The sequence below is a fragment of the Vidua macroura genome, chromosome 1 (assembly GCF_024509145.1).
Source record: "Vidua macroura isolate BioBank_ID:100142 chromosome 1, ASM2450914v1, whole genome shotgun sequence".
NCBI lineage: Eukaryota > Metazoa > Chordata > Aves > Passeriformes > Viduidae > Vidua > Vidua macroura.
This window is the reverse complement of record NC_071571.1, coordinates 95,073,540-95,092,158: the sequence shown is the minus strand read 5'-3', so window position 1 is coordinate 95,092,158 and position 18,619 is coordinate 95,073,540. Positions and strand designations below refer to the sequence as shown.

At 35.2% G+C, this 18,619-nt stretch overlaps 1 protein-coding gene across 1 annotated transcript in view; it reads left to right on the top strand.

Moving 5' to 3' along the window:
- The window catches only part of ZNF236 (zinc finger protein 236), a 74,072-nt gene that overhangs the window by 11,626 nt on the left and 43,827 nt on the right, over positions 1-18,619 (top strand). Inside the window, exons 3-8 of the mRNA XM_053985453.1 lie at positions 688-852; positions 4,884-5,062; positions 6,490-6,614; positions 9,901-10,073; positions 12,680-12,826; positions 14,594-14,665. Coding sequence (XP_053841428.1) covers positions 688-852; positions 4,884-5,062; positions 6,490-6,614; positions 9,901-10,073; positions 12,680-12,826; positions 14,594-14,665 — 861 coding nt within the window. The remainder of the gene's footprint in view (positions 1-687; positions 853-4,883; positions 5,063-6,489; positions 6,615-9,900; positions 10,074-12,679; positions 12,827-14,593; positions 14,666-18,619) is intronic.

Sequence of the window (18,619 nt, the reverse complement as noted above, 5' to 3'; positions counted from 1 at the left end):
TCCAAAAGTGAAAGTGTTCTTAATGAAAACTGGTTTTACAGATACCAAGTGAATAGTACTCAGGCCTAGTATAAACCAAGTGTTTTGCTGTTTTGATTATTAGTTTTACTTCAGGACATTTCATGGAACCTCAGGATATGCTGAGTTGAAAGGACCCACAAAGATCATCAAGACCAACCCTTGGCCCTGTGCAGGACACCCCAAGAGTCACACCATGTAACTGAGAGCATTGTCCTCCTTGAGCTCTGTCAGGCTTGGTGCTGTGACCACTTCCCTGGGGAGCCTGTTCCAGTGCCCAACCACTCTGGGTGAATCACGATCACAGTTAAAATAGGAAAATGTATTTCTGTCTCCTGCTCATTCCTCTCTCCTACTAACTTTGCTCTTTCCAGACAGTCTCAGTTTTGAGTCTCTGGTTTCCTTAGTTCCACTGCTTTCTTTCCTTTTGTGCTCTTATAATGCTGTATTTTCTGCAATGAGATGCAAAGAAGATAATATAATTAATATTGGTATTATTAAGCATCATTATCCTATGTAGGTACTTGAATTGCTCTTTTTTTGATGTTTAACATTTTGATTTGTATGGTTATATGTGTCACTCAGGGTATATGTAGCTTATGGGAAGACAGAATTTTGTCTTTATTTTTTTCTGAATTTTGTCTTTATTTTTATGATTTTAACAAACAGCCTCATCGGTGTGACCAGTGTCCAATGTCATTTAATGTTGAATTCAACTTGACACTTCACAAATGTACTCACAATGGCGAAGATCCTACGTGTCCTGTGTGCAACAAGAAGTTCTCCAGAGTAGCCAGTCTGAAAGCACATATAATGCTACATGAGAAAGAGGAGGTAATTAATTAAACTTTGTAACTTAATTTTGAAAAGACATGTCATAGTTGTTGTATTTAATCCCTTACTTGTATGCTTTAGATTTTGTGTAAATTTAGATTTTGAATAAATTATTTTGTTCCGAAGAAATAGAAAACTTTACGTGGGGGATCTGTTTTAATATTAGTTACAGAAATTGATATCCTGAATATAAATAAGTGTTCCCATTGTGTCTTTATGAACAAAAGGAACATGACCATATTTGATAGATACCATATCATAGTATATATGAACATTAACTGATTGGTTATTTGCACATACTTTTATTTTGAAGATATTTCTGTGACTTGATCTACATTGATAAGCCCACACATAAGAAATAATGTGTGATCATGTTTGATGGCAGATGTCATGGTGAGGCACTCTCACCATTCATAGAAAGAGATGAAGCTCTTCCCTTATCTGCAGCCCTGTTTTTGTGTGGTTGGTTATTTTGTTTGAGAATACCTGTTCCTTCCCCTATCAGAATTTCATTTTTCATTTTGATAGAATGTTGGTTAAATTCTTAGCAGTTAATATATAGTGATGTATTTTGCACACTTTATAGTCTTTACTGCATTACTACAATTGGCAGAGTTGAATGCACTGCCCAAAATACCAAGTTTTTGATCATGTAATTGCCTCTTCCTCCTGTTAAGGCTTTTCTAAAATTGCAGTTTGTGTTGGAGAATTGGAGCTGAATTGGGAATGCACTTTTATTGTCCGACTTCTGATCACAAATGTAACAGTGGTGTGTTTCTCCATGCCAGTTGCTGACATCTTACAGCAGTTTTGACCTGTAAGTTGGGGATAATAGGCCTGTGTGCACTTTTCCTTCAGTCAGATGCAGGGCATGCCATCTGTAGAGATTTATTCCTTCTTTAATCATTTTAGCTCATGTTTTGTCATGTACACAGTCAAGTAGGCAGCCAAGTTAAGTGGACTAGAGTCCAATTTTGCTGTATATTAAGGTATCGTAATGATAAATGGCTTAATTGGTATTACTAAGGAAACTTGATTTATAAATTGCTCGAAACATCAGAATAAGGAAACTAAGCATCAAGAAAGACACCTTAGGGTGGTTTTTGTTATCTATTTCTTCCACTAAGTGATTTTTCATTCACTTCAGCAGCCCTGATTTTGTTGCTTTGGTGCAGAAGAATAGGCTGTGTGATGTCTTCCAATTCAAAATTCCATTTACAGCTTGAAAATTAAATTTATAAAAATATGAACATATTTAAATTGCTAATGAATGTGTTTCTTATAATACCCAATAGTTTTGTGATAAAACAGAGATGAATGTAACAATTAATTTACATAAAACTGGAGGAATAACTTTCACAGTAATTATGCACAGGACCTGTAGGAGAGCTGGAATTTGCACTTGAAGCAGAGGGTATTGGTGATGGCACTAGCTGTCATTGAGGGGTTTTCCACAACATGCAGTTGCATGGAATAGGTTCTCCCTCCTGTCCAGTCTTCTTCCTTTTGCTGTTAGAAAGGTTAAAATTGGAAATCAGAGCAAAGGTGCATATGGGGAGACATACATTAAGGGACATACATAGGGGTTAAGAACATTGCTTCACAATGAAATTTGGGAACTTTACCCTTGTGCTATATCAGGCAGCTTTATCTACAGACAAACGCAGATGGGAAAGAACAGAACAGCTCCAGTGAGATTTGGGAGAGTGGGTCTGTCTGTGAAACTTAGATTTTTGTGATTGATTGCTCCATATGAGAGTTTCTGGAAGGAATTTTCTGGGCTGTTGATACTGAGCTTGCAAGAGACTATTTTCTCCTTGCATTCTTTGGTGATTTGTATGTGGTAAACTGGTGTGAGAGAAAAGCTTCATATTTGAAATTCCTCACTAATATGGGGTAGCTTTCTCTTGAGAAGTCATAAGGAATATATCTTGTGTAAATATGACCCATCTTCTTGAGGATTGTTGTTCTTCTCCATTTCCTCAGTGGAAATGCATAATGGTTTTCAGTGCTACATTTTGCCCTGGCAAGATAGAAATGGTGAATAAAAAACTGAAACACAAATTATTTATTGCATTACAACTGCTACTATGTCTTCTTTCTTCATGAACATGAGTGCATTTTGGGCTTCAGTAACACCTTAATATGTTGAAAAAGTTAAAAATGATATTTGGTGGATATAAAATGAAAATTCCTTCATTATAAGATCTTATTGGTTTGGGGGTTTATGTTTTACTTCATGTGATGTTGGGGTTTTGTTTGTTGTTTTTTTTTTTTTTAAGAATTATTCACAGTATTTGCTTTGTATTGTCTAATAATTTGTGAGCAATGAGCTTTTGAAAAAGTGCAGATTAAAAGCCTTTACAGATGCTGGGAGTCATAGATACAAAACAGGTGAAGGTCATGAGTTCCAAAGTGTTCTTCAGATGTTGCATGTGGTAGGATAGGGAGAGCTAAAACAGGCAGAATCCAATGAGTAGAGCTTTAAATTTTTTTTTCTGAGTTTGGAAATTTTGCATATGATCAGCTCCTTGTGTTTAGTGTTAAAACGTGGGTTTAACCATAGTGTTCAATTACTTGTTACAGTGTTCAATTACTTGTTCTGTGCATGGTGGTGATTTTTTTGTTTGCTTGAGGAGCAAAAAAATACATCTGGTGTTGTCTGTAGCAGAGTCTGGTGTAATACATAGGTGGGTTTTTTGTAGTTTTCCTGCTTTACTGTGATTTTGCTTTCCTACAGCAAATTTCACAGTACTGAATAGAATAGTGAAGACCTTAATTGTCTCAAATAACTTCATCTTAGGCTATTTTTTTGTTTGTAGAAGTTGCTTAATAGAATATGTGTATTTGCAACTTAACATGATACATATGCATGTCTGAAAAATGCTGAGAAGCAATTTAAAATCCCTCAGTTATGAGATTCATGAGCTTGGCATAGTAATTGTAGGTTTCCCTTCATAAAATTTTCCCCCACTTTTAGAAATCTAAAATCATAAACCAAATTTGTTGTGTAAGAACAGTGCATGCCCATAAGAAGTATTCAGATTTGAATGTATGTCCTAGAAAAAAAAAAGTACTAGTTTTTTGTTGTTCACTCTGTAATTTGAATGCAGTAAGAATGTCATCGAGGTTAGATTAAAGACATAATTTTTGAATTGGTAATCAATTTCATTAAAGGACTTCAGGTTTTTAAGCTTTTGTCTGGAAATGTGATTCTGAAGATTTCTTTTTGAGACTTAAAGAACAAATTTATCGTCAAAACGGTCCCAAAATAACGTTGCATACCTGTGTTCCTCTTGATTAAAACATTCTTGTCAATATCCTTCTTGAAATGAACATGGCTGTTTTCTGTTGTTTGTTTTTACTTTTCTTGTTGATCATTATGAGAGCGGAAAGAAGGGGAAGGATAAGAAATATTTCAATTTGCAGTCATAATCACAATTACTGAAAACTGAGCTGATAAAAAAACCTGTCTGAAATTAATGGGTTGAAGAGATACCTGTTAGAATCATTGTGTCCCTCTTTATTTTTTGTCATCTTCACTGTTAAGAAAGCTTAAGAAAAGTCAGTGGAAACTGTGGTGGTAATGCTGTTTAAAAGTGACATTCAAAGTAATTTTAACCTGTAAAAGTGTGAAATCCCTGAATGCTCAGTTACAATGATTTTGGTTAGAAAGTAATTATTTGTTACACATGTTTCTGTAGACCATGGTGAGCTTCTGTGTGTCTTGAACCAGCCCACCAAGGAAATACGGAGTGGTGTGGATGGTACTGAACTGCTTGTTTCTGCTGCTGTATGAAGTTTCTCAGAACTCAGTTGTAGTGGATTTTCTTAAAATATAAATATTAATATAATCTTGCGGTGATTATTGTACATGATTTATACCACAGGGCTCATAAACTCTTCTTGCTTGTATACTTCTCTTGCTGCTTGCTTCCAGCTGCCAATGTCCATAGAAGGGTAAGTTAATCTACTTGAACAAAGCTTGTACACTGCTGTTTTGAAAAATCAGTCTCTATTATCTCTTTCAGAATCTTATCTGTTCAGAGTGTGGGGATGAATTCACTTTACAGAGTCAGCTGTCCATACACATGGAAGAACATCGTCAAGAACTGGCAGGCAGTAGGATTCACAGCTGCAAGTCTTGCAAAAAAGAATTTGAAACTTCCTCACAGCTAAAGGAGCATATGAAAACTCACTATAAAATAAGGTGACAATCATGGGATTATAGCAAAATGAGCAGATGTTACTTTTGTGGTGATAGCTGGGAAAAGCAGGAGTAGTATTTCCAGTCAGCAAAGTACCATGATTTATGCAAATAATTTCTTTTCTTTGGTATGCTATTCTAAAATGACACTTTCTTTTGTTGCTTAAGTGGCTGGTTATTTTTGGAGCCCCTTTTTAGCCCTGTTTTTGTATTTAGGCACACATACTAAGCATAGTTCATCTGCCAGCTATTTGTAAACGTGTTAAGTTTCTCTGATGCAAACTGATTTTTCAAGCGTGTTTATGATTTTAAACACTAATAGCAGTATATTGAAGCAAATGTATATTAATTTTACATGGCATTTATTATAATGACAAAAGTTTTAATGCTTTCATTCTGCAAAGATGTTACTTGTTCTTTGCAGTTTGATCATCTTTCCCCATTACAGCCTCCCATAAGTTTCTTGTAAATCTGAAAAACACAAAATGAAGGGGGAAAAAAAGAGTCCTGGTACATGCTGTTCTTGTTTTTGGTGAATATTTGTTCTGTCTTTTCTTTCAGCTCTCTAGTTTAACTTTACTTTTAGCAAGGTGAAAACTACTTTAAGTTAGAAGGAAGAAAAACTTCTCTTGGTTTACTTTGTATATTAAAAAAGCCTAAAGTCTTGACAGCTGATCTCTCTGTTAATTTTCACTGTTTCTATTAAAAACAGATGAGAAAAATTACATATTCAGAACCAAAAAATCCTGTCTATTCCCAGTCCTTCTTATTAGAAGTTAATACAGATTCTAAGATCTTAATAGTTGTATTGCAGGAAGTTTAAACAAGTGTTGTAAATTTCAATCTGGAAACAGAAATTTAAAGGTTTGAAGTATCAAGGTAGGTTTTGTATTGAATTAGGTAAATGTATTACCTACTAAAACCATTGTTCTTGTGGACAATTCCTGTTTAGAGTGTTAGGATGAATAAACTAGCTGGTTTGATTTGTAGTGAAATGATTTTTGGGAATTTATATTCTGTTTCTGTGATTCTTTGGAGAGTGTGATTGCCAATGGTGAATATTCGGGTTGTTAAATTCTTAACTTGCTCTTACTAGACTTCAGCAAATGCATTTGTACTCCAGTGTATGAGATTTGCCTATTCAAGTTCAGAATGAAGGACTCGGCTATGTTCAGGCAAAAGAAATAGAGTTGCACAGAGTTGAAGGTTCCCACCTAAATGTTTGTGAAGTTACTGTATACTTCTGGCAGAATTTACCTTGAAAATGTCTGAGAGAGCCTCTAAGATGTATCAGATCTTTACTGCAGAAATAACTAAAAGTCTTGTTGCATGGAGGTACTGAGAAAAGAGCTGTTGGTGTTGTGCTTCTTCAAAATAAAGTTTCATATTAAAATTATTTCTTTTTTTTTTTTTTTTTTTTTTAATCACAGGGTATCAAATACCAGATCTTACAACAGAAACATTGATAGAAGTGGGTTTACCTATTCCTGTCCTCACTGTGGGAAGACATTCCAAAAACCAAGTCAATTAACACGACATGTTAGAATACACACAGGTAAGGCTGTGGAAGTACTTCTTTTAATTTGTTTTTGTTTTACAAAAATCAGTTAACCTCCGAAATGCTGTGTATTTCTTCTCCCTTTTGGGACCTGAAATAATATTAATACATTGGCTTATTAGATACAGTTACCTCTTGGTTTAAAATAAACTTTATGTAATTCATTTGCTTAGGAAATTCATATGCTTTTAAAATTTCCAGATTTATGTTATTAGAACCAGTTAAAAAATGGGAAAAAAATCTATACATTTCATTTGTTACCAAATATCAGTTTTGGTGTTTAGAGTTTCAATGGGCCCTAAATTCAGAATCCCTTGATAAGGGCCAGTCATCTGCTTTAAATTAGATCTTATGTACTCTAGAGAGCAGGTTCTAAAATCTACAGTTACAAAAAGAGCACAAGTACATGTGAATTAATGATACTAATAAAGTAGTAGTCTTGCATTTTTTAAAATTGATTTATTTAAACTTAAGAAGTGATCTTCTGAGGTGATAAGACTAGTAATAATTGAAGAAGTGCAAGTGATTGTTCAAATTTTTAGAATGAGTAGGAAATGTTTTTTGCTACATTTCTGTCATAAATATATGCATGTTTAAACCATAAGCAATTGAAAAAATTGAAAAATGCCAAGGATAAAATAATATAAAACTTTCAAAGTGTACAGATGATTATAAAAGATAGTTCTTATACTTTAACCAGGTTTACATTATTATAGCAGGAGTTTGGCTTTGAACAAAGTCTTCATTGAAGATATTCCGGTGGTGTTCAATATGTATTTTTCATACATACTGAATAAATTGCCATTTGTCTAGTTTTTGGCTAATTCAGGTATTCATTTGTGTAAGTGTGCAATTCTGTTTGTAATATCAGTCAGTGTAATATCACTGTTCAGACTGTGATGTGATGAGGTGCCATTTACAAGAATGGCCTTGTTTACAAAGAAATTAAAAGATCATTATGTGACACTTTCTTAAGAATCTTTTGAAGTTTTACAGATCTAGTTATAAAAAAGTAACACAAGAGGTCACCCTTGTACCTGCTTTAAAACAATTGCTTGAAAGTAGTATCAAAAAAAGTCAGTGAAAATTAACTTCAGTAGTTTAGATTCTTGGCTTTATTTAATTCATTAGCTTATTCTAGTCAGAATAAAGAAACAAGATTATAGTTGCTTATGGATGCATTTTTAAAGCTTCAAAAAGTTCAAAGGCATTTATTTTTTTTTTTTTTTGAAGGCTGAAAGACATTTGTCTATTGGGAAACCAGAAACAGAAAGTGCAGTCCCAATCTGCACATGACAGGAGGTCATTTTATCTTCCAATTAGCTTGCAAATACTCATTTAATTTGTGGAGTATGTTAGTATTCTAAATCTGCAGACAGTCTATCTGCCATTCGGCTGCTTGAGGTACTGTAGATATATAGAAAAGAACAACTCTGTTTTAAAGGATTTAGAGTGCCCAGGTCTTTAGGTGTGCACAAGGGGCAGCATTACGTTAGTCTCTTAATTGCAGTACTTTTTTTGTTCTAGCTAGTCATTTCAATTACTTACACCCTTCTAGGAAAAAAATCAAGTCTCAGGGACTGCAATTCCCACATTAATAATTGAGTAATGAACCCCTCGTCCCCCCTCTCAAATCTGTATTTTATTAAGTTACACTTGAGAAATACAGAAATTTCACATTTCCAGAACAGAGTTAAGATTTCATTTTTATAATGAGATTTACTTGCATAGGCAAACTTAACCTGAAGCAATATTCCATGTGTATACCAGCAACTCGTACTGGAAGCTAAGCTTTTTGCCTATGAAAGCCTAATAGGAATTTTGTATTCATTCTAATCTCCTTTAAAAAAATATACAGTTAAAACCTGCAATCCTTAAAGAACATTCAAAACCCCTAAGCAGCAGAACAGAAGATATACATTCCTTCAGTGAGTTATACGCTTGAAATCAATTTCAGAAAAAAAGCTGCTTTCGTTTCTGACAATGTGAATTTAATTAAGAATTAATAAGTTTACAAATAGATGTAATTACAGCTATAAAATTAGAAATCATATAAAAATATTTATTAAAACTGATTTAGTGTGCATATGGTTGTACTTACTGGTGTGGTAGAGATAACATACTGGGTGCATATACTGGTCTTGTCATGGAAATGTGCAAGGGCAAGCTGTTAAATATTTTCAAGGTCCTAGAGTTATCACAGCTGAACTATTTCACTAAAAGAAAAAAAAGTAGTAGTACTAAGTTCACAGTGGAGGTTTCCAGGAGTTAAGTAGGACACACGGTTGTAAGAAACTGAAATTTATTATTAGTAAGTTTATCTAGCTTTGTAATCTGTTTATGCAGTCCTCTTATGTTCTGTAACTGTGGGGTTCTTCATGCTTATCTGGTAACATACACAAAGTGTAATTATGCACAGCACTGAGGGCACCAAAATTGGGAAATTGTGACAGAGCATTTCTGTAAAAATGTTGGCTAGTTTTTCTTTAAATATTCAATATGAACAGGTTTTAAAATTATTTTCTGAGCAGAACTGTCCAAAACATTATTTCATTGCATATTTTCAGTATGTGGTTGCAAAGAGTAAATGGCTCTTAATATTTATTGGGGAGTGGGAACCATATACCATCTTTTGCAGAGTTGCTGTAAGACTTTATGATTTTAAATTAGATAAAAGGTTTAATTTTTGACTGTTAGTTATTTATTACTGTCCATTTACCCTCTTGGCCTACTTGTTTCTGTGAAGATATATGCATTTTATAGGATTTGGTATAAAACATACGTGGGTTTCTTTTTTCTTTTTCCCTTTGTTTTTTTCGCTCTAATGATTTTGCATAGCAGCTTCTGAGATCTTTCAAACCACAAGTTGATGGAAGGTGTTTTAAATGATTGCTTCATCTAGATTTCTTTTATTTTACCCATTTCAACTGATAATCATCAGCTAAGTCACAGAACCTTTTTAACAAGGCTACATTTTCATCAGAGTAGGTGTGGAGGTTGGTGGACGAGATAATTTTGTTGTCAAAACCTCCTGGTAACGTATATAATAAAGTGTGTATTTTATTTTAATGGATACAAGTTTTCATTTAGATACAGAAAACTGCATACATTTACTTAAATCGCTTTTACTTAAACTTACTTAAACTTCTATTCTGAAGTTTGCCATCAGTCTCTGTCATCTCTTGGTACATACCTGGGGCTAAGCAAGGATTATGTCCTTATTAAGTACCCATTCCAAAACCCATTCCTTACTCTTCCTCCTGCTGCCGCTGTTTCCTTGCAGGTGAAAGACCTTTCAAGTGCAGCGAGTGTGGGAAGGCCTTTAACCAGAAGGGGGCTCTGCAGACCCACATGATCAAGCACACGGGGGAGAAGCCCCACGCCTGTGCCTTTTGTCCCGCCGCCTTCTCCCAGAAAGGCAACCTGCAGTCACACATACAGCGAGTTCACTCTGAGGTAAATGCCATTATTCATCGAGTCCTGGGTGCTAACATGCATCTTAACTCAGTTTTGCTATTCCTATGTGCTCCAACCAGTATGCATTTACTGCTCTAGTGTAGATTCTGGTTTGCTGCTTTTACCTGTGAGCTTTCCTTAGTTTGGTCTGAATAAATGTATACTTAGGAGAAGCAGCAAAACCGTCATTTGCTAGTGTCTTTTCAGTACATGGGTAGATTAATAAATAGTGGGGTTAGGTGCACAAAAGTGTATTTATGTCAGTCTTGGAGAACAAGGACTAGAATCAGATGAAAGTAAGCCAAAAGCAGCCAAGCAGAAAATAGTGAAAAGTTTCAAGGCCAAACAGCACCTCACTAATTCTGTTGTAGAACATACTTGCCATTTGTCTTTGAAGTATGTCTTGCAACCTTTTACAGAGTTTTTTTTGGTTACTAGTAGAAGAAAATTCCAGAATAAGTTTAAAAAAAAATTATTCAGACCTCTTTATGTCTGGTTTTTTTTCCTCTTCTTGACAGACAGTTTTTAAGACTCAAAAGGTAATACTGTGCTAAACTAATACAATCTTCTTAGCAATGTGGGCTATGCAACTTTGTTCAGTAATTTCCTTGCAGACTTCAGTGAGTTGTGGTTGGAGTGTAAAAGACCTAGTTTTTGTTTGAAATTATGAAGTGATAGAGGTAGCACTTTTTGTTTCTTTTATTTCCTGTGTGCACAATATCATCTTTGTTCTCACTCTTCCCCTGAGATCTGCAGTCCCGTTTTCCATTTTTGTGTTACAATGGTAGATATTACTAAGGATCCTTTTAGCATGTTAGTTTCTTACTTTTAGGATATACCTTAGTGTATGGATATGTCTTAGTAGTTTGTGATACACTTAATTATGTTAAGTCATTTAACTTGGAGTACTGTGTTCAGTTTGGGACACGCAGTTCAGGAAGGACATCGAGGTCCTGGAGTGTGTCCAGAGAAGGAGCTGGTGAAAGGTCTGGAGCACAAGTTCTGTGAGGAGTGGCTGAGGGAGCTGGGGATGTTTAGCCTGGAGAAGAGAGGCTTGGGGGGAGGGGGGGAACCTTATCACTCTCTACAGCTCCGTGGAGGGAGGCTGTGGCCAGGTGGGGGTCAGCCTCCCAAGCAGCCAGCGATAGGACGAGAGGACACAATCTTTAGCTGCTTCAGGGGAGGTTTAGGTTGGACATCAGGAGGAATTCCTTCATGAACAGGTGATTAGACATTAGAATGGGCTACCCAGGAAGTGGTGGAGTCACCATCCCTAAAGATATTTAAGACTGGACGTGGCACTCAGTGCCATGGTCTAGTTGACATAGTAGTGTTCGATCATAGGTTGGACTTGAGAACCTCAGAGGTGTTTTCCAATGTGATTGATTCTGTGATTCTCTGGTGTAACTAGTCATCCTCAAGGTTAACAGCTCTCTATATGTGATAGCTTATGCTACATAAAAAAATGAGCCAACACTGATTTAATAATTTAAATTGACTTCTTTCAATATTAGTTATGGGTGAAGTAAAAAATACTTTTTACTTTTTTCTCTGTTCCTGTTTTTCTGTAAGAAAGAAACAAGCTATGGGATATTTTAAATAAATGCTACCTCTTGATCACATCATAAGCTGTGTTTTGCAGTACTGAGCCTGCATTTGAGTTACTGCTTTGGTTTATTTATTGATTTATTTTTTCTTTCTTGCTGTTGCTGTGTTTTCTTCAAGCCTGTGTGGAACTCTATGAATTTTGTTTTATTCTGAGACACTTAGAAAATAACATTGCAGCTGATAATGAATTACAGGTTGATTCTCACTTCCTAAAGCACTGTTTAGTTGTATATTGTATTACTTAATACCTCTTTTTGAAAGTCTTGTTGGCAATTTAATAATATATCAAAAACATATTGCAATATATATTGCAATATCAATATCGATAATATATTGCAAGTACTGCAGTGTGTTTTCTTTTGAATACCTTCACATTGCAAGTACCACACTGGATGTTATTGATGCATGATGGACTGAGGAGGGAAGGTGAGGATGGTTGGAATCTGCAAATTTAACTGCTTTAATTACCTTAACCCATTATTCCGAAAGTCTCAAACAAGTGGCTGCTGATCACTTTCTCATTCTGTGTGTTCAAATTCAGTTCAAACTAGACATTAAACTTCCATGCCCTTCACGGTGTTGTCTGCATTTTTTTCATCTCATACTTCCAAATTTCCATTTGTATTATGTATGATGTTTCATCTTCAGGCACATCTTAATTGTAAAGTTGCATTTCAGTTTTGCTTTTAAGCGTGAAATGGTGGGAGATTGTAAAGAGAGAAAAGTCTGAGACCTCGCTTGCCACAGGACATTTGTTTTGATGTCTACTGCTTCACAATGTTGTCAAGTGGTAGTAAGCAATTGTAGTCGTGCACAAAGATTATGGTCCATTTATATCCAGGAGGTACCAGCCTGATTCCATAACTGCATATTGGTAACTTGAAGAAATAAACCATTTTAGCTCTCATAAACCCATAGTATACTTGTTATATAGAAAAATAATGAAAAACATAATATTTGGTAGGTGTAGGGAAAATTTACTTTATTATTTTTTTTAGGTGAAGAATGGCCCTACATACAACTGTACAGAATGTAGCTGTGTCTTCAAAAGCTTGGGTAGTTTAAATACACATATCAGCAAGATGCATATGGGTGGTCCACAGAATTCTGCAAGTGCTTCAACAGATGTATCTCATGTTACAACGGTAAGCTTTGCTTGATATATAGTGAAAATGCCTTTGAGAGTTTAATTAGGTCTATATCTTAATTCCAATAATTCTTCAGGTTAGAACTTCTAGACCTGTAGCTATCTTTTGTCTTTTTCAAGTTTTGTGTGATTTTTGGTATTAATTCATAGGATTAAATATTGGGAAAAGGTAAATTGGCCAACTATATGCAAAAAAGTATTTACAATTCGATTCTTTGAAAATGTAGCAGTTTAATTCTGCATCTAAGTAAAGTATAATTCTTTTTCTTACAGATTATGTTAGCCTCCTCTGATAAAATAAAAATTATGGAGAAGTTTTAGACCTATTGAAATAATGTATTAGTTTCAAGTCATTTTCAGAAAATGTTTGTATAATTCTAGTCTATATAAGCACTGTGGATTCTTCTGTGTATATCTGATAACTTTTTTTTAATGTTAGCTTCTTATTAGGCAGATTATAAAGGAAAAATATAGCTTTATTGGAAGCAGTGAATGTTTTTTTTCTTTATGAAGATACAGAAAAGACCTAAATTCAGAAAATGTCTCTGGTTTCATAAGACTACAGTATTTTTTGAGCCAGTGCATATTTAATTTATCATAGTACTCATCTTATTTTCATTATTAGAACAATCTCTTCTACCTTTAGTCCCCTCCGTTTTTCTTAATCTCCAACTCATGCTTTAATGTTCAATGGACCAGGCTTTGAAAGAGGAAGGTTAAAATTTGAAGTCTGAACTTCATTTTGCATCTGTGTCTTCTTGACATAGCATGTCTAGTAATAGTGTTTGGAAAAGGTTTTTTTTTACATTTTCTGCAGTTGTTTTATAGGGCAGGTGCTATTTGTTTCTCCATGTTAATTCATAAAAAGAAATGCTAATGTGTCTTATTTGTTTGCAAGTGCATATATGCACTGTCTTTTTTTACATTTCTACATTCTCAAGCCTAATTTTAAAAGCAGGATGGAAAAGAATTCTGCCAGCTCTGGTTTTTTGTTTGGTTGGGTTTTTTTTGGTTTTTTTTTTTTTTTTTTTTTGTTTGTTTGTTTGCTTAAATATTTTGGATTTGGTTAGCATGAATACTTTGCTGCTTGCATGCAAGAGGGGACTAGCAAAAAATGCCATACAATAGTATAAGCAAAGAGAGAGAAGGGAGAAAAAGATTCTTTCTAAAAAGAAATCCAAAGAAGTTTAGCAAGGAGGAGCAGAGATAAAAAATGGCACGTGAGTTGCATATTAGAGGGGATTATGCTTTCTATTTGTAATTTTATATCTTCTGAATCTGCATATATTTAATTATTCCTATTTTTGTATTGCTTTAGAAACCTAGTACATTATTAGATTAGCATTAGCATTCTTAGATTAGAACTTTCCTTCATTCTGCTGAAAACTTGCAGAGCTGCTTTAACAACAAATCTCCAGTATAATAATTCTATTCTGAAGTTTGCCATCAGTCTCTGTCATCTCTTGGTACATACCTGGGGATAAGCAAGGATTATGTCCTTATTAAGTACCCATTCCAAAAGCTGAAGTTTCCTGAAGTGCTGTGCTACCAAAGAATGTACTCTTTTATGATACATGAGAATATTTTCTACATTATAGTGACTGTAAGGCTGTCATTTGCTGCATAAATATTTATAGCTAAGATGATTTTGTGTACTTCTGTTTCTCTCACATAGTCTGATTTTTCTATGCTACTTTTCTGTGTTGTATCAGCCATGTTTTTCTTCTTTTTGATTAAGATATAAATTATTTTGATTTCTTTGTAGGACTCTGTCACCCAGCCTTTAACGACATCCCCTACTAATCTTTTGCAGCCTGTTGATAACAAATGGAAGAATGTAAGTGTGTAGTTCTGGTCATATTTTTGTGTCAAGACTACAGATGGGAGAAACTTTACATAATTTTGTAAATTTTTGTTTACCCGGTGAAAAAGGGTATGCTGTGATACTTTGTGATAAGTTAGATCAGCTAATCTGTGAAGGGAAGCTCCTTGGTGAACGCAGCTGATTATTTAGAGGTAGAACAGATCTTGAATGGATTATGTTGGCTCATTTGTTTACACACTCATGATTTTACAAGTAAGTCTGTTCAACAGCTCTTCAAAATGGAGGTAAATACTTTTATGTATAAAAAGACCAGAGAGTAAGGATTCTTAAAAATCCTGGATTGCCCTACCCCTCAGCCTATATTTTGCAGAGATTACCATGGCTTGGTTGGAGAGGGAAGGAATTGTGTTCATATGGGTTGAGTTGATTGGAACTTTTTGGTAGCAGAGGAACTGTGGGGCTCAGGAAGAGCTGTGGAGCTGGGGAAGGATGATGCAGGGCTGACTTTCTGGAACTCCATAGCAAACACTTGTGGAATACAGGAAGGACTGTATGTGCCAGTCCCCCTGAGAGTTCTGGCAGGTTTTGTTGCAGCTATACAGCATCTTGTTTGTCAGCTATAAGTTGTAGCATGGTATCTTAGGGACAGACCTCAACCAACTTCATTTGGGAATTAATTATTTTCTCTTGTACTCAAATTCACAAAACCAAGAACTGGGAAATGTGGCAGCATTGCTTTAAAGTCACCATAAACAGCTCATCCACTGTAGGCAGGGCAGAAGAGGTGGAGGGATGGCACTGAATGTGTGTAATAGAAGGGTTAGAATGTTTGGAACTCGCAATTGGCGATGGAATAGTTGAGTGCCTGGATAAGAATCAAGGGGCAAACAAATAATGCAGGTATCATTGTGGGAGCCTGTTGTAGACCTTCCAGGCAGGATGATGACATTGTGGAATTATTCTTTGAGGAGCAAAGAGACACCTCTGAGTCAACTGCCCTTACGGGGAGCTTCAACTTGCCAGAAATGACCTGGGAGAATCACACAGCTGATACAACCTAGGCCAGAAGATTGCTGAAAAACCTGGATGACAACTTTATGGAATAGGTCCTAAGGGAGCAGACTCAGAAAGATGCCCTCCAGTATATCTGCTTGTCAGCAGAGAGGATCTCATAAGCAAAGTGGAGATTGGCAGCCATTTTGGCCCCAGTGACTATGAAGCAATAGAGTTTAAAATTGTTGACAGGAGTAAAAGTGCCAGCAAAACCTCAGCTCTGGACGTGAGGAACGCAGACTTCAGGCTGCTCAGGGAGCTATTAAATAAGGACCCCTGGGAAAATGTTTTTGCAGGTGCTGGGGACTATCACTGCTGGTCACTTTTTAAATATCACCTTCTGAGGGCACAGGAGCGGGCAGTTCGCAAATATCACAAGTCAGGCAGGCAAGGCAGAAGGCCATGTTGGCTAAACAGAGGTCTTTTGGAAATAAGGCAGAAAACAAAGGTGTATGCCCTGTTGTAGCAAGGTCAGGTGACACAGCAAGAGTACAGAAGTACTGCTTTTTGCTGTAGGGAGAAAATTTGTGTGGCCAAGGCTTAGCTGCAGTTGAAACAGACCAGAACTGTGGGGGGCAAGAAAGAGTTTTTTTCAAATGTATTAATGGCAATAGGCCGTGTTAAAATAACATTGGCCCATTACAGGATGAGAATGGTCACCTCACAAATAGGGATAGGGACTTGGTCTGTTCAGCCTGGAGAAGACTTAGACCTCATTGCAGTTACAACTTCTTAAAGAGGGGAAGAAAAGGGACAGACCAGACCAATCCATCTCTTCTCTGTGGTGACCAGGGACAGGACTTGAGGGAATGGCCTGAAGTTTTGGCAGGGGAGGCTTAGGTTAGATATTAGGAAAAAGTTCTGTCATCTTAATAGAGAGGAAAAAAAGTTTGAGGGCCATAGCTAGGGAAATTGACACTTAGAAATAAAGTGTGAAATTTTAGTGAAGATAATTTACTCTTGGAGCCATGTATTGAAGTTGGATGGCAACAGAAAAAGTTAACGACAATAAACTACTTGATTTAAAGAACTGCTCTAATTTTTTACAGTTACTGTGACTTGAAGGAGTAATTCACTCAGAGCAGGCACACTGTGTTACACAGCAGATCAGGCAAACCAAGGGTCATCTCAAGGTCCACTGTTCCAGTTGAACAACAGTGGAATTACGAAGCAGTAATACAACACTTTGTTCTCCATGTTATCTTTAAAACTGGACGTTCAAATAAGACCTAGAAAGAGACCTCTAAAACTTTTTATAATTAACAATGTATCTAAAGGGTAATGGTAACAAACTTAATATATGTGCATGTGTGTACATTATTGTTCAAAAAGATAACCTCCATGAGACTGTATATGAACTGCTGTATAATATGCAGGACACACTGGCTAAATGCATGTAATGCTGTAATTTTCATATCAAAGATGACATTGAGAAGTTTCTTCATTAACAGTAACATTAATTTTAATTAACAATAATTAATTAACAATAACATTAATTTTTCTCTTGCTAAAGCCTGGGAGAATTTTATACACTTCTAGTGTAGGTATCCTGTTCTACATAAAAGCCTCATTACATTCTGTTTCCAGAAAAAAAAATTATGTTTATAAAGAGCTGTTACACTCTTCAGCAAACTGCTTTGCTTCTGTTTATGCCATTCTCATTGCAATATAGTGTGTCACCCATATTGAAATGTTTATAGCATTTTTGCTAAATTGGAATCTGAAGAGATATGGAGTCTTTTTGTGTCTCGCTAGTGAGGTGAAAAAAAGAACTAATGGTTAAATCAGCAAAGTAATGTGATATTCTCACATACATGCAAGAGAAGCAAGATATGGATTTGGTTTTTATTATCTCATGAGGAGGCATTAAGAATACTTCATCAAATACACAGGACATAATCTGAGTCAAGCTAATATTTCTTAACATAATTCTTTGTAACCAACCTTTCTTTACTACATTGACTGTCATCTTAACTGTCTAGTGTAAAGTGTCAGTATAAAGAAAATCTCAGGGAAGTTTTCAGATTAGAAGGAAATAGTACAAATGTGAAGCCTAAGATTATTGTTTGGTAAAATATTCTGAAATAAGATAGCCTTTTATATCTGTATGTGGTTTCACATGCACCTTGAAGTGGTTCTTTTTAGGGAACAGAAGTGAATATTAGAAGCAAATAACATATTTCTGTTTTCTGCAATGAAACAAATTCTTGAAAGTAGTTGTTTCAGTAATGGTATACTTAATGCAGTCTATTTGTCATAAGAAGAGAAGTTTATAAATGTAGGCAAACAGGAGTCTTTATTTCTGATTTTAAAATAAATACCAAGGCTCTTTATCACTTTTTTTCCTTTGTATTTGTTACTGAAGTAGTCTAAGATACACCGTTTCAAATCAAAGATTGGGAAATTAGATTTTTACACTTAATTTTTTTTAGTATTTTGAAGGAGCGTTATGTGTATTTAAATTTTTAGAATATGAAGAGATTCCTCTAAAGCTAAGTGGTTTCAACGGTTCCAAATTGAAGGGGAAAAGTTAGTATTTTGTTCTGAAAGGTTTTGATCCAGCAACACAGATAATTTAGTAAAAAAAAAAATCTCTAATGGAAGGTTGTTTTTTACAAAGGACCTGATTGAGATAAATGTGAACTTTAAAAAGATAGTCATGCCAGTTTATTTATTTGGTAATTACTTTTCATGTGGCCTTTACACGTGGAGTTTTGTAGTTGATCCCTCCCTGTGTTTTCTGAATTGGTTGAAGGTTCAGTTAATTAACAGTAAATTAAATTCAAGATGTAAGCTTACAATTTCAAGCTTGGGAAGAACTGAAAAAAAAAGGGTGTACACAAGCAATTCTACAATGAAGTAAGCAAATTTTGGATGAGGCTCTGTATAATCATTATGTCTTGTATAAGTAGC